Genomic DNA, 15,591 nt, shown 5'->3' with positions numbered 1-15,591 from the left:
ATTTCTAAAATATTTAATTTTCAAAGAGTTGGGAGATTACTGGGGGTTTGGATAGGCTGATGTCTCTGAATCACAGAGTTGACTAAACTATACAGTTCATACATCATATAATACTTTACATGATTAAAAAGCCATTAGAAATGGCCAGAGAAGAAAACAAACATACAGAATTAATCCACAGAGCACAATTAAATCACAACAATTATATTTATGGATTATTAAGGTTCTAACTTAAACTCTAAAAGTGAAGAAATTCAGGGCCACTGAATTCACAAATGTGCACCTGAGAACAGAACCTCCTTTTTTTCTGAACCCCATTTTGCAAAAGTAACAAACACAATTTCTCTATAAATGTAACCACCTCTGTCGGATGCTAACATAGACCCCCATTCAAAGCAGCATCACTGCAGATGCTACCAGCTTGCTGTGTTCCCTCCCATGTAGTCTAGATCCACTCTCCAGGCTTCACATACTCCAGGTAGGAAATACTGAACACTCTGTTTAATCTTTTGAGATTCCTGAAAAGAAATGAGACCCCTGTATTCAGATGGGGCAAGAAATGAACATTGCATGGTGGGGGTTTAGAGAGAAAACAGGACAGCCTGAAAGCTGCCATAGAGCGAATCACTTCACAGGTGAAGACCCATGATATGGCAGACAGAGTTCCTAGAAAGCATCCAACATACACAGTTACTCCCAAACTATATTCAGTATTATATAAGTTAAGACAAACAGCTTGGAGGCACTTACAGAGATTTGGTATTTCTCAGCCTTATCTCTGAATGTCTTTATTTTCAGCATGTTAAGATAGCTTCGTTTTTTGAAGCTCCATTCCAATAAGAGCTAGCACCTAGAGGTCTTTCTCCATCAAAACACACATTGGCTTCAAACAGGAGCCTTGACTAAGTAAGAAATACAGGATCAGCTCTTTGCAAGACGGAAAGTCATGGCATTGAAACACTATGTTGAGGGATGTACTAAAATCGTGGCGCCCGGGGCCAAATTTCACAGGCTCACCACGGCCTCCAATTTCATGGGAAGACTGCGGGCACCCCCCATGCCTCTGACTGGCTGGGGCGCTCAGACGACACATGGGCTGCCACCGCCTCACTATCCCCTGGCCTGACTCACTCTCCACCCAGTCCTGGCCTGCACGGGGGATGGAAAATAAACCCCCTCTGGCCCTGCATGGGTGCAGGCTGCCACTGCCCTGCTGCCCCCCAGCCAGGCCACGCTGCCCGCCTGGCCCTCCCCAGCCCTGCATGAGCACAAGGACAGGCCACTGCCACCTCGCTGACCCCCCTTATCCCAGCTGGGTCCCACTCTCCCCACCACCCTGCCCTGGCTCTGCTCCCCCCAGCCCAGCCCCACTCCTCCACCACAGCCTAGCCATGCTCCCGTCCCACCCCAGTTCTGCTGCCCCCAGTTCCATCTCCCCCACCCACTGTGGGATAAGCCCAGCCAAGCAGGCGGCTGTGGCTGCGGAAAAAAAAAGCAGGGCTGGGCCTGTCCTGGTCTGTCCGGGCTGCAGGGATGAAAGCCTGTATAAGGGCAGGTCTTACCCAATCAGCAGCTAGACAGAGGGCCTAGGATTTAAAAAAAAAAAAAAAAAATGAAAAAGAAAAAGCCTTTTATTTTAACACAGAGCACCACTTTTCCGCAGTTTTTTGTAGGGCTATTTTTTCATGGAAAATGTATGATTTTGCATGTTCCACAAAAAAAAAATAAAAAATAAATAAATCACAATTTTGGTACATCCCTAACCATGTTATATGAACATTTGGGTTTTGGTTTTTTTTAATTTTCAGAACAATTTACTCTTGGGCTGAAAGTTTATATGCCAATGCCGAGCCCAGTTCAGATTCTCAGAGCCAAGTTACAGACTTCTCAAAAAGAAGGTTTGTAATGGAAATGCTGACCGAACCTTGAGTCTAGTGGCAGGTGCTCCCACAATACAAGGATATAATTCAATCAAGCTTTTGGCTGACGTCACAAAGTACAAAACAACTGAAACGCTTTATGAACAGTACCAGAACCCCTGAGATTCAATTACTGTCTTGATATTCTATCAGGAATTGTTCTTTGTTATTTTTAATAAAACAAAACCATTATAACGGTTATTTATCAGCTAGGTGGACCATATTTAAACTGTCTGATCAGAGGAGAAATGGAATTGTGCTGCATTAATCTGATAACCTTCAATTTTATATAAAGAATTCAGGAACAAGGTATTTCAGGAATCCTACGCTCGGGGCAAAAAAGCAACAGCACTCGGACAGAAAAATGCCCAGCTTAGATCTTATGCTTTATGTATTCACAAAATAGAATGACATGAATCCCTAGCCCTTTATATATTAAAAGGAGGTGTATCTGATTAAATATGTTCTAGTTCAGGGGAAGCTAATCTGCAGCATAGTTACCACAAGCGTCACAGGCAACCTGTATATGTGGTATATGGCAGACTGGGGAGGGGAGAAACAACAGAGAGACAGGGCAGGGAACAGAAAGCAGAGGATCAGATCAGGCAGGGAGCACGGGGTAAGAACCAGAATGCTGAGCAGCATTTCAGGTAAGGAAAAGGGATTAGAAGTAGCCCTCGGGGAGGCTATGGGGCTTATTTGTGGCATGCCTCCTCTTTTCTAGTTCAATCATGAGTTTTTGGTTTCAGTGCTCCTGCATTACTGGAAGAAAAACTATGGCTTCTTTTGTGCAAGAGGACAACCCAGGCAATAATCAAATGTTCCTTATGGCCTTAAAATATGTGGGTAAGATTCTTATCCCCGATAAGTTCTTCCTACATGGGAGTTGGAACAGTATGAAGGGATTCGTAAAGCCCAGCATTCAGCCAGAAGGAGTCTCAAGCACAGGAACCAAGAAGAAATGTATGCAGTGTTTAGACCAGTGACTCTCAACCAGCATCCTGTGGCACCCCGGGGTGCCTTGAGATCCTTTCAAGGATGCCATGGGGTGCCATGCAATGTTAGCAGTGTTAGGCATGCAACATGATGCCCAAGATAAACCAGAGATTTCAAACAGGTATCCTTGGCATTAAAAACATTCTGATCTGTTGAGGTCTGAGTTCTTTGCAACCGAAAAATTGCTCTATTTCTTTTTCTGCAGTCAAAAAATGAATGAAAACTAAGAGCTAATATTTTCCAAGGGGTGCCTGCGGTCGAGTGAAGGGTGCCTTGAGCCTAACAAGGGATGAATTGAGCCTAACAAGGTGGACAATCACTCGTTTAGAGGATCATTTTACAAAAAGCAGCGTAACTAGTAAAGCAGCAGTTCTCAAATTGTGGGTCGCAACCCCAAATGGGGTCGCAATATCAGTGGACGGGGTGGCGGGGCTGTGGGTCGGGAGTGAGGAGCCATGCTGAGGACATGGGGTCATGCCGAGGAAAAATTTTGGGAAGCACTGTGGTAAAGTAAGGAAGCAGAAGAGGACGGAAGGGTTGTGTCAAGGGCAGGAACTGGTGGAATCGTAGCACATAGTGCTACAGAAACTCCACGTGTGGCTGCCTGCAGACAGCCCATGGCAGTTGGCCACAATTTTGAAAGCCCATGCTAGAAGTGATTCGGCCACATCAGCAATTCCAAAAATAAGCGTTCAAAAGTAGCCTAGAGCCACCCTCAGCACCACCTCCCCCTGGACTACAAATTCCTCTGTAGTATGGCACTCTCACTCTATCAGTCTAATAAATAACAATATGTATTTATATGCATGTATTAGTAAAAGCATGCAGGGCTTGACATTGGGCTGTTACTCTAATAAAGTCTCACTGACATAACTGCTCCCAATGATGGCAATGACAGTGGTTACTTGACTAAGATCTGCAAGACACTTCTGTCTTAAAAATGAATCTGAAAAAAAAGGAAATTAAAGCCAAAACCAACTCCCATTGCAGTCAGAGATGTGAAGTTGGCTACAATGACAGAAGGCTGAGGCTTTTATTGAATATTTAAATTCTGTGACTAATAAGTCCTCTTTCATTTTTCAAACACATCAAAGTATCTATGTGGAAGGCACCACAGAAGTGTCTCACACATTATTTTAACCTCGAAGCCTTTCCACCAAGTCAAAGGCAAATCACTATTAAAAAAAAAACCCTGAAAAAAGCAAAAGAGCGCAACTCTAGAGGATAAGACAAATTCCACAAAAGTACTCTACAAATACAGCAGCGTGTGTGAAGTGCTGTTTCCAAAATAGATCAATACAGGGCACAGCCAACAATAGACTGCAGTTAATAAACTACATATTGTCATTACCACCAATGGTAGTCTTGAAAGTCATTCATTAAATGGTAACTGTCAGGAAGAAACACAAAAGCATTCATAGGAACAATAGTGTTACTGCACCTTTAAATAAAATACCTTTTCACAGCTCTGAAATCCTCCAAGATAACAGGATTTTTCAACACACCTGGTTGTTTGATATGCTGATTAACTGTGCTTTTATTTACTTTTGTTAAGAAAGTAAACATGCTGTCCTTTCCCACCACTTCTTTCTATTTTTGCAAGTTCGTTAAGAAAAAAGAAATACATAATAGTCTTACACAATGTTAAGAAAAATCTCAAAAATTCAGCCACTCCTGCCACTGCACCACTGACTTGGTAGGTGAAAGCTCTCACTGAGAACAAATAAGACATATGGAGACCCAGTATTCAAAGGACGACTGATAAAATACAGGCACAAATCCCAAAATGGCATGTTTAAATGTTACAATCAGTCTTCAGGGGTGTACTTGGTAGCCGTGTTGGTCTGAGACAAAAAAGACATACAAAAAACTAGAACTCTTGGTTCCAAAATGATACCTTGTATTAGGCCAACTGGAAAATGGCAAGAAAAATTGTCAGTTTTCTTACCTTTTGTTAGACCAACTGGAAAATGGCATCATTTTGGAACCAAGAGTTCTAGTTTTTTGTATGACAATCAGTCTTGGGCATGCAGATCAGATCCTGGGAGGTGAATCGTGCTTCTCAACTATACCATGCATTAAGGACCCTTCAAAATATCATTTCATCATGTCGTTTGGCTTTTAAGCAGAATTAAGCTGCACAAACACAGATACACAATTCTGGTAGTTACTTTTAAAATTCTGATTCCATGTTTAAAATCAGACTCCTAAATTTGGTTTCCTGTGGGGATACAGAGTCCGGAATAGACAGGGCCTGACTGAATGATCTAAGTGATCTCTTTCAGTTATTGTTATAGTTATTTATTTCCCACAGTGCACTTGGCGTCTTCCATGGCAGAAAAATCGGAGCATTCCTGTCCTGACCATGTTATAGATTGAAGATTAATAGAGGTACAGACAGAGGTTAGGGAGAAGAAACACAGTATATGTAGAAGGCAGGGTAGAGATGCACCTTATAGACAAACTGATTTAGTTAGTCTATAAGGTGCATCTCCACCCTGCCTTTGGCCTGACTTCAGACTAACAAGGGTAATCATCTATATCTGCTCATAGCATATGCAGTAAAATATAATTTGCTGCTATATATTTAAAATAGGGCCTGCAAACTATTCCCAAATTAACCTGGTTCTTCCCTCTAAGGACCAAACATAAAACCTATACTACCCAACTAATTTCAATTAAGAGGGCTGTCTGAGTGAGAACTATGGGTTTTGGCTCCACTAGTTCCTCAGGGATCTAAACAAGTTAGTAGGTCACTTGAGATACTTCCTCTAACATAAAAAGAATTTGCACTTTTTGACAGATTTCATTTCTATCCCTCTGATACAGCTCTGTCCACCACCCTGATAATGTTTATCTGAAACCATTTTGGTAAACGATCTTTAAAATGCAGACCATTGCAAACACGCACACTGTTCCTCATTAAGCAATTGCAGATCTGTTATCTTGCCTTATGGAAAATGATCTCAATAGCATCATAATATCAAACATTGAAAACCACAGGCCTGGGGCCACCAGGACTCTACTCTTTTTGAGGCCTTTCTAAGTCACAAATTTCCAGATAGAAAATGTAGTTTACCATTAGAAGTAAATGTTTGATCTGTAAAGCTTACAAAATGGCTTTGTTTATCATAGCAGATGAAAGAAAAAAGGAATAATTTTAAGCTCAAAACAAAACTGTTTATATGACAGCTTTTAGTGCTCTATGATTCTGTGCATTTAAGAGAGATTCAAGCAATTAACAGCACAAACTTTCATTACATAGTTCTATTATATATGTTTATGTGACTTAGTTGTTCATCTGTTATTTAAGTGATTTCCTCATTACAAGAGGATGGTAAAGATAATTTGCTGATGTTGTCAAAAAATGTTAAACATTGCATTCACAACAGTCTTTAGATCCCAAAGTGTATTTGTTTAAAATATTTTACCTGCTAGAGTCAATATAAAAAATGGGGCTCCAGATTTAATCACTGCATAAATGATGAAGCAAATTACTCAGTAGATGCAAGACAACCAGAAAAAATGGGCATTACGAACAGTGAAACCTTCATGATTTGGTGTTCAGTAGGTGTACAATGCAATGATCGTTTATGCCCATTTAGTACTCTCTGAGAATGCAGTCGCTGGGAGCTGCAGTCACCTCTGACAAGATCGAATATGAATTTGGTTCCCAGAACCCGAGGGGTGATACGGACATGGATCAAATTAGGTGAAATTTATTGAATCCCTTACAGTCCTATTACACCTTTCTTATTGTACCCTTTGGTATGCAAGTGATGTGGATGTGGAACACAGACACACTTCCAAATCAAGGCTGACTCTACCAATTTGACAAATACCACTATTTTATAGGTAACTCACACCCATAGCTAAATTTGACTCAGAGACTCCTAGGTCAATTGTAAAGGCCTCTTTCAAAGTTACATTTGGCTAAATTGAGCCCCAGACACATTTTCAGTCCCTCATGTAGTAAAAATGTATGTCTTAGAACTATAAAGCATATCCACGAGTCTTAGCAATGATTATGATAAAGCAACACATTTATACCAATACAAACACTCTGTAGTAGCAAACAAGGCATGCGTGTATTTTTCCAACTCCAAATACAAAAATTGTTTGCTGTGTTCTACCAAAAGTTTGTGTAAACTATTACCTAAACTATCTATCATCTTACAAAACTACAGTTTATCACTAACATCTATTGAAATCAGAAATTAAGAGGGGTTTGCATTTCCTCTCTTAAAATGACTAAGATCCTAATCTATAATTCTAAGATACAGTGAACTACCTGTAGATGGCAGTTTCTTCGGAAGGTCCTTTATACAATAAAATTCACATTGTCCTTTTGAATAAGCTACATTCTCAGTACTAATCTATCTTGTTTTAATCAAAATATTTAGCTTTTCTAAGCATGCGGTATGGTATCTCGGGGCCAATTCAAATTCCACAGTATGGGCCTCATTCTGCCTCCACTGTTGTCAACAGGAGAATTGCCATGGACGCTATTAGGAGGAGGCTCGAGCTCTCTATAACTAAACATAGCTGGAAGGTTGAGAGGTAACTACCATTCTTTTTCTCTTAAATCATAATGACATAACATTAGGGATAAAAATATGAAATGAGTTACTCTTGTATATTTGTGAAGCTAAATCCACCAGGATTCACAAATGGCAAGACAAGAGGAAAACCTTACAAAGTACAGGTTGGCAGTGGTAAAGACTGGCAGGCTAATCAATTTGAGGGTAAGGTGCAATTTGTATAGCTGCTATGCCTTTTTGTGCACCCGTTCATTGAAATGGCAGAATATCACGTGTCAAGATAATAAACATGGCACAACATATAGCCAACACCTACATTAGATCAGCTTTTGGGGTGTGGGGTTTCTTACAAGACATGACCCTTTAACCATGAAGAATTTGAATGACACTAGCAAGTATTTCAGGGCATGTATGTAACCGCAATGGATAATCATGTATCAATGCCACTTTTACGCCAATAAAACTATGTTAATCCTCTGTATCATATTTTACTTTTTTCTTCTGAACAGCAATTTTAATTTAAAAACCAGAAAGAAAAAATATATCCCTCAAAAAAATCCCTTCTGCCTAAGGGTTTATTCTCACCCCCCACACACGCACGCACACATACATTTATACTCCTGTTGACACTCAGGGAAGCGGTGCATGTCTAGTGAGATGGCACCACATTCAGAGGCTACAAAAAACATTTTCATGATAAATATTGTATTTTGCATAATTTTTTTTCCTGGTGATCGACTAGTGATGGAAAAATATGTTTTGTTTTTCCCAGTAGCCCAGGCTGAAAGGATGACCTTAAATCCCTTCGCATTTTGCTACAGTTTACCTACAAGTCAAAGTCAAAAAGGCCTTCAAATTCAAAGTGTATACGTGGCTTTCTAGTTCGAAGATATATTATCACCATTTTTTCTAATGCAGGACAAGCCTTAATCAAACCAAATGGCACAATTATAAGCAAACTTTTAAATCCTTAACTGACAGACTTATATTCAGTGGTGTCTATGCTAAAAAACATTTTTTACTCAATAGGAATGGCCAGTGATGAGGATTCACTTGTTTCTCTGCTGCACTCACCCACACAATATTTGAACACTCATACTGTGGGCAATCTTTAACAGATGCTTGAAAACTTAGGTAAAATTAAATACTTGCAGAAGAAGCAGCCAAAATTCAATGCAACTGGGGAGAGGAGGAATTTCAAAAACACTATATAATAGCTGGAAATCTAAAGTGTACCAGATGTGACCAACATAATAGACCTAGCAAGTTCTTTAACTACCAGTAGTATCATACATCTGCTTGAAAATCTATTCTTAAAATCTAGTCCAATCTCTTATTATCTTTCCCTTATTGTATTATGGTCTGTATGTACTACAGACTACAAATTTATATTGTGGAAAGCTAAGGTAAATGCAAGGCATGTCCAATATTCAGAAAATATTATAACGTCTGGGAAAATAGGATTTGTTATTTTGGCAACTTTTCCTAAAAACTAACAAAGCTTGATTCAAATGGACACATATTTCTTAGCCTGGCTAGCAGGTACTAAATCACTTTACAAAATCAATATGTGTATTGAAATAACTCTAAGGAAGTTTTCTCAAAAATAATTCCAGTCCTCACCAATTCCCTCTGTTAAGGTCACAGAGCCTCTAAACCAGCATGGCTGAATTGTTTTAGTGCTCTCTGCTGAACACCTGCAAACATCAAACAAAAACTGCTGGTCCTTTACTGGGTTGACAAAAGCCTTTCATGTGAAAAATGCTCCATGGGAATGTCAGGGCTGTGGCTCAGGTTACATTCCTTTCTCCCTTGCAGCCTCACTATTTCTTAAGGTGGTAAGAGGCCATCTTTGTGAAATTAAAGATTAAAGGAAATATGGCTGCACTTTATCTCCATTCACACATTACAAATCACAACTTAGCATCATTTATTAAATGAGTAAAGCATTATTAGAGGACTTTAAGCATAAAAAACTACCACACCTTGCAAAATATAGCTGACTTCATCTCACTGCATGGGGATTAATCTACTGTGGGGTCTATTTTAAACCAGAAGTTTCAAGGCAATATAGGGGAATGGCACGCGTGCCCCTTCAGCACAATAAATATCAATTTTGAAAGAGGAATGACACATTTGTATAGTCAAACTTTTTAAAGTGCATCTGCCCAGTAGAAAAGCAGGCTACATATCGGTGTCAGTTCATCTAACTAAAATTTGGATAGCTAAACAAGTGCTTTATCAATATATAACTGGGACAATAAACTGTATTCTTGAATTACTAAGAACACTATTTTAATGCTGCTGCATATTCATTTGATCTAAAACATACCTTGCAGCAGTTTCCCAAAGAATATCATGCAAAATCTGAAATTCTGAAAACCAGGCTGACTCCAGCAATGCGACCCAAACATAAGGATGCTATATTGAGCTAAATAACTAACAGGAACACAATAGCTATACTTTTTTCTTCATACAGCTATATCTTGAGGCCACATATCTACATTCATAATTTAGTTCCAGTTTCGCGTGTGGATTTTTGACAACTTTTTTGCAACTACTGAATGTTCATTTTGAAACCCAGTATCTAATAACCAAAGAGCAGATATTGATTTTGAAAACTGCAAGCTATTTACTTCAAAAATAGTATATATTATTCTGCACATCACGGTCAGTATGGATCTCTATGCATCAAGCAGGGTAGTTCTATATTCCAAAAGCACATAGTGGTATATTTAAGCATACGCATTTCACCAGAGATTGTGAAATTCTGCCTAAATTTCAATTCATCTTATTATTACTAACTTCCTTCAATTCATGACCTCATTTGCATGTCAAAAATGAGGCACCCAAGTTATTTCTATAGTTTCCATTTTAGAAATAACATAAACAATATAATACACTTAATTTCACTAAATTTATACACTTGTTAATGTTTGTCATTTCTGATCAAACTGCTTTCAAAGCTTAAGCTTAAGATAAATTTCTTAAATAAAACCATCTAGTTAAATGCTGCTAGATCAACAATTAGTTGCTGCATTGATTGTATATAAGCATGACAAATTGATTTCTCTGGCACAAATACTTTACATTTCTTCCCAATGAAAACAAATATATTGAATATTACATATTCAGTAATACCAGCTATTACATTTTTACAACATAATTATAAAAAAAAATTATAAAAAATGAGGCAAGCTAGGATTGAAAGTATTCAAATAATTCAGTAAATTTCCCCCCATCACTACATTCAAAATACAAGCTTATTTATGATAAAGCAAACATCTCTATCATTTTAAAAATCTAAATATAAATCAGAAAAAGTGTAAAATTTAAGTTAAATAACTATAGGTAGCACCTAATGTGGCATGTAGATAGTGTATAATAGATTACCTTCAAATTAATAATAAGTAAGTCTTTCTTTAGAAATGAAATTAATTAACATATCAGTGTATTTAATAAATTGTGATTATACGGAATGCATAAAAAGTTTCCTTTAATTGAATACAAACTGAAAACACCAAACATGAAACCATATGTAATGGTGTGTTTATATCTAGATATCCACTAGCAGTTTGCAATAAAGACTTGTCCAAATTTGCCATCCAATTTAGAGTACTCTGTATCTAACAGTGCTATGTACAGTGTGTTTTTATGTGCAATTGCCAGTACTTTAAAAACAATGTAACTCTTTAACTGTAGATCTATCTGTGACATGTCCAAAACACTACATCCAGCAATGTAGGGAATCCTCTTAACTGAAGTTAATAAAGATGTGTCAAATGCGTAAGTCTCGCTAGTTTTACTTGTAATTTCTGAGGCATATAAAAATTTCCTATATAAAACTCTTCTCCAGTTGCCAGACAATGATTGTACACATATGCTATATTGCAAAAAAAATGATATTTCTTTTGTCACCAAACAAGGATCCTATTTTTATGAAAAGCAGAAGTTACCCATACACTACAACTGGAGCTATATTTTTAAAAGGAACAAACAACAAAAAACCCCACTATGTTAATGTTAGAGAACTCTTCAAAACCACTAACATTTTGAGGAGAGAACAAAGTATTATTGTTTTAAAATAAAATGCAAAGCTTTAATTTTTCGAGTTAATCAAAAATATCGGACGCTATTCTCTAAAATAAGAGGGGTTGCCTATTTAAATTTAATGAAGGAAAAAGAAATAAAAGAGCCTTAATTCCTCTACACAAACTAGTTCTTACATTAGCTGCTTGGTCTTTCGATCCTCATAGACAAAGACTTGAATTTTGAATTCAAAACCTCTCATGTTTGATTTTTCAGAATGTGATTTAAACTAACTACCTCTGAGCAATTAGTACATTGGGAGAATTTTAAAATGATTTACAATAATAAATATGTGACTATATTTTGAAAATGTTCCAGATTTGTGGAAATAATGACAATAATAATACCCAGCGCTTAGAAATAATTCTGCGCAAATCTCAATGAATCTGCTCCCTAAAAATAGATTAGCACAACTAAAACAAACGTAATGCCTGCTGATAAATAACTAAGAACATTTAAACTGCATGATGAGCAAAAAAATTACATACTTGAGCCAGTAAAATGTCCACTTGCCAAAGAAGTTGGTCCATTTTTCCCACTGCTCACAGGAGGTGAAAACATCTAAAAGAAACAAAAAGACATTACTGCTGGAAAATAGGAGATTTGTGTGCTCACTTAGTCACAAGTTCCTTCCACATTCGCTACCAACTACATTAACAGTTTGTTTAATATGAAACATCATCCATCTCAGACCTGAAAATGGTACAGCGTTTCTTGCACCCCCCAACTCTCACCCCTCATCACCAGTGTTTTTCTGAGGCTCATTAGCTTCCCAAACAATATTAGCTTCCCAAATATTTTGGGAGAAAAAAAAAAAAATCACAGTCCCCAGCAAGGTTAGCAAAACTTAGGAGTGAGGATCCAGTCCCCCCTTTCGAACTCTCCTGTTTGACAAAGGCGAGGAAAAAAGTTTTGTTGTTGAAACCTTGGCCATAAATGTAGCAATGTCCATTTCCATCCCGTTTTAGGATTTGCCCGTCATATGTGAACCCAAATAATAATAATGCAAAGTGCCACCTGCCCTAAATTCTCATTTCGTCTCTAACATGAGAGCAATTTGAAGCAAGACTCTCTCTCTCTCTCTCACTCCCCCTCTCTCTCTCTCTCTCTCTCACTCACTCACTCTTTCTCTCTCTCTCTCCAGCATTTATTTCGACCCTAATTGGTTTCCCTCTTCTTCGACGTGTCTAGTGGATAATACGCACCTTCCCTGAGTCAGAGCCTGCAAAAAGCGAAGGAACAAATGGAAAAAGTGCAACAAGCAAAGAGGGGGCTGCAAAGCTGCCTCAGGCGAGGTTTCCTGGCCAAACTTCCCAAAGCCATTTCTCCACAGGAAAGTCTTGAGCAGCAGCAGCAGCAAAAGACTGAAATCGCCTCATTGACAAGGTTATTTGGATTGTGGGCTGGGGGGGGCTAGGCTTTAAAAACAGGCATGCATCTTGCACCGAACTGATTTGGGGCTTAAATAAAGAAAGAAATGAGCACTCCTGACATATTGGGGGGGAGGGAGGGGAATGAAGGGAGAGGAAGGAAAGGGTTGGGGGGGGCGGTATCACACCAGACAAGTGCACACGTCCGGATTAACGTTTGGCCTCCAAACTGGCCTACAACCCAAAGAGACAAAAAAGTACTTTTTTTTTTTAAAGCACCATGGATCTGGGGGTCCTCAGCAAAGATTTCCTGACTGCAGAAGCCATTTGAGATTTCAGTGAAAACTTTCAACTGAGACAGCTGTGGATCTCTGCACACTTCCCATATGCACCCCCCACCCACCCCCAAAAAACAATTAAACAAGGGGAGAAGGAAAAGTAGGATAAAAGTCACTCCTTAGCTCCTAGGCCATCAACACTGGAGCCCAGTGTAAGTGCTGACCAGTCGGAGTGAGAGGAGCAGCAATCCCCAGTGATGAGAAGCGATCATTTTTTCAGGGCATGGCTGGGTTTGCAAGTCAAAACAATGGGAGGCATCCAAGACATTAAAAAGTGAGCTCTGAACAAGATCGCAGCGCCCAGCACACACAGTAATAATAAAATCATCATCATAAAAGGATTCGTGCTTTGGTTCAGTTTATTTTTTTCTTTTAGCGACCATATTTACCATGGGTCTAGCTGCTGGTTAAAAAATATATATATATTAAAAATAAATAAATCACCCACTGTACTTGGATCACAGTTTGGTTTTGCTTTTTTGTTGTTGTTGTTGTTGTTGTTGTTGGGTTTGGGGGTTGGGTTTGGTTTTTTTTCAGTTGTAGTTTAACAGATCAGCTAGAAGATATTTTATTTTTTGTATTTTATTTTTTTACAGCTGTTGTTAATTTCCACCGTTGTTTCTTACCGCACTGAAATCCAGTAAATCACTCAGTTCTTTGTCCGTCCCTAAGGCAGCCATTCGCTGTTGGTGATGCATTTTAGCAAAATCACACAAACCTAGAAACATGGAAATAACCGCAATCAGAAACCCAGTCCCGAGCCTTAGAGGAAACACAATCGGATTTGTTTTTCGGGGGGGAGGGGATCGGGGAGGGGGGAGTTCAGAAGAAGGGGGGGGTGGAGGGGCAGCAAAAACAACAACAAAAAAAAGCGATATTGTATTTCCAAAGAGACGATGGAAACCCGGTCACATCCACTCTCAACCCAAATCCGAAGGAGAGAAGGGGGGTGGGGGGGAAAGAGAGAGAGAGAGAGAGAGAGAGAGAGAGCCACGCTCTCAGCGCATCATTTATGCAACAGGAGGTTCAGCAAAGAATGAATGAGAAGCCCAGAGAAGAAACTACCAACTTTTTTTCCTCCCCCCTTCTCCTTCCCCTCCTGCCATGCACGGGAGCGGGCGAAGACACCCCGAGGCTGCAGAGTCCGGTGCAAGGGGACGTCGGAGCTGGGGGGGAAGGGGGAGACAAATCAGGCTTTGCCAATTCGCCCAAAGCCCCGATCCCTGCAAGACGGGCGGGTTGCAAAAATGAATTCAAAATAATAATAATAAAAAAAAATTAAAAAGCAAGCCCAGGCCTCGGCTAAGTCATCAGTTCCTTTAAAGTGGGGGAGGAGGGAGGGAAGGGGGGGATCTCTCGAGCTGGCAGCCCCCCATTTGGGGGGGGGGGGTGCGTGTGGAGCCAGGCAAGTCCTGTCCGAGCCGAGCCGAGCCGAGCCGAGCTTACCTCCACCATGCCCACCGAGCTCTAGCCTAGCGCTCCGGTACCCAGCGCCCGGGAGAGGCGAGCGCGGGCTCCCCCTCCGCGCCCAGCCCCGCGCCCGCGGCTGCATGGCTCCGCTCCTGCCTCCACCGCGCACCACGACCGCACGGCGCTGCCCTGCCCGCGGAGCCGGCCGGCCGGAGGGAGGGAGGGAGGGAAGGAGGCAGGAAGAAAAAGCCACAAACAAACCAAAACGAGCCGGGCTGCAAGTTCAGCAAAGCACGGGGGACCCGGCGGCGGCTCGCTCCCCGCAGCACCCCGCCGCCCGGCGCCTCATTTTCCTGCAGCACGGGCGGCTCGGGAGCCGGGGCCGGGGCTGCCGCCTGCCTCCCACTTCGGAGCACTTTGGGGATGGATTATACTTTACATTTCGTCCGCTCGCACACGCACACACGCACACGCACACACACACACGGCAAGGCAAGTTTATACGAGGCTGCAAATGCACGTGATGCAAAGACTTTGCCAAGAGGAACAATATTTCCCCCCCTCGTATTATCCAGTTCACGGGTGGGGGCTTCTCCCCCCCACCTTTGCTGCTTCTTTTTTCGTTTTCTGTTTTGGTTTGTTTGTGATTTCCCCCCCTTGCTCTAGCGCTACATTTCAGAGCCCAGGCTTCCCCCGGCCAGAGAGCATTGCTGCAAACTTTGCACTAGCCACCTTGTCCCTGGCTTTGCACTGAAGTTGCTGGGGACGATGCCAGGTCCCCCCTCCCACACGCACACACCCGCCCCCACTCAGCCCCTGAAGCAGGTCAGACTTTTATTTCCAATTTTGCGACTGCAGGCCCCAGCTATTCACAAAAAATAAAAATGAAAAAAATGAAAAAGATGCCTACGGGTTGACTTCATTTCTA

At 40.6% G+C, this 15,591-nt stretch overlaps 1 protein-coding gene and 1 long non-coding RNA gene across 17 annotated transcripts in view; one reads left to right on the top strand and one right to left on the bottom strand.

Moving 5' to 3' along the window:
* TCF4 (transcription factor 4) overlaps positions 1-15,591 on the bottom strand; it is a 351,863-nt gene that overhangs the window by 335,284 nt on the left and 988 nt on the right. For 2 of the 16 annotated variants that reach the window (XM_019495913.2, XM_019495919.2), the window contains exons 1-3: positions 14,700-14,851; positions 13,880-13,971; positions 12,034-12,106 (exon numbers count right to left, since the gene is read on the bottom strand). In XM_019495913.2, the coding sequence (XP_019351458.1) occupies positions 12,034-12,106; positions 13,880-13,971; positions 14,700-14,805 (271 nt within the window). In that variant the 5' untranslated portion in view covers positions 14,806-14,851. The other 14 variants (XM_059725270.1, XM_019495915.2, XM_014593969.3 and 11 more) reach the window with 11 other exon arrangements.
* On the top strand, positions 12,846-13,716 carry LOC132249650 (uncharacterized). The gene is made up of 2 exons (XR_009461169.1): positions 12,846-12,931; positions 13,192-13,716. It is a non-coding gene; the product is annotated as an uncharacterized LOC132249650 (long non-coding RNA).

This window comes from Alligator mississippiensis, chromosome 3 (genome assembly GCF_030867095.1).
Source record: "Alligator mississippiensis isolate rAllMis1 chromosome 3, rAllMis1, whole genome shotgun sequence".
Lineage (NCBI taxonomy): Eukaryota > Metazoa > Chordata > Crocodylia > Alligatoridae > Alligator > Alligator mississippiensis.
The sequence above is the reverse complement of the archived record's forward strand: the minus strand, read 5'-3'. Positions and strand labels throughout refer to the sequence as shown.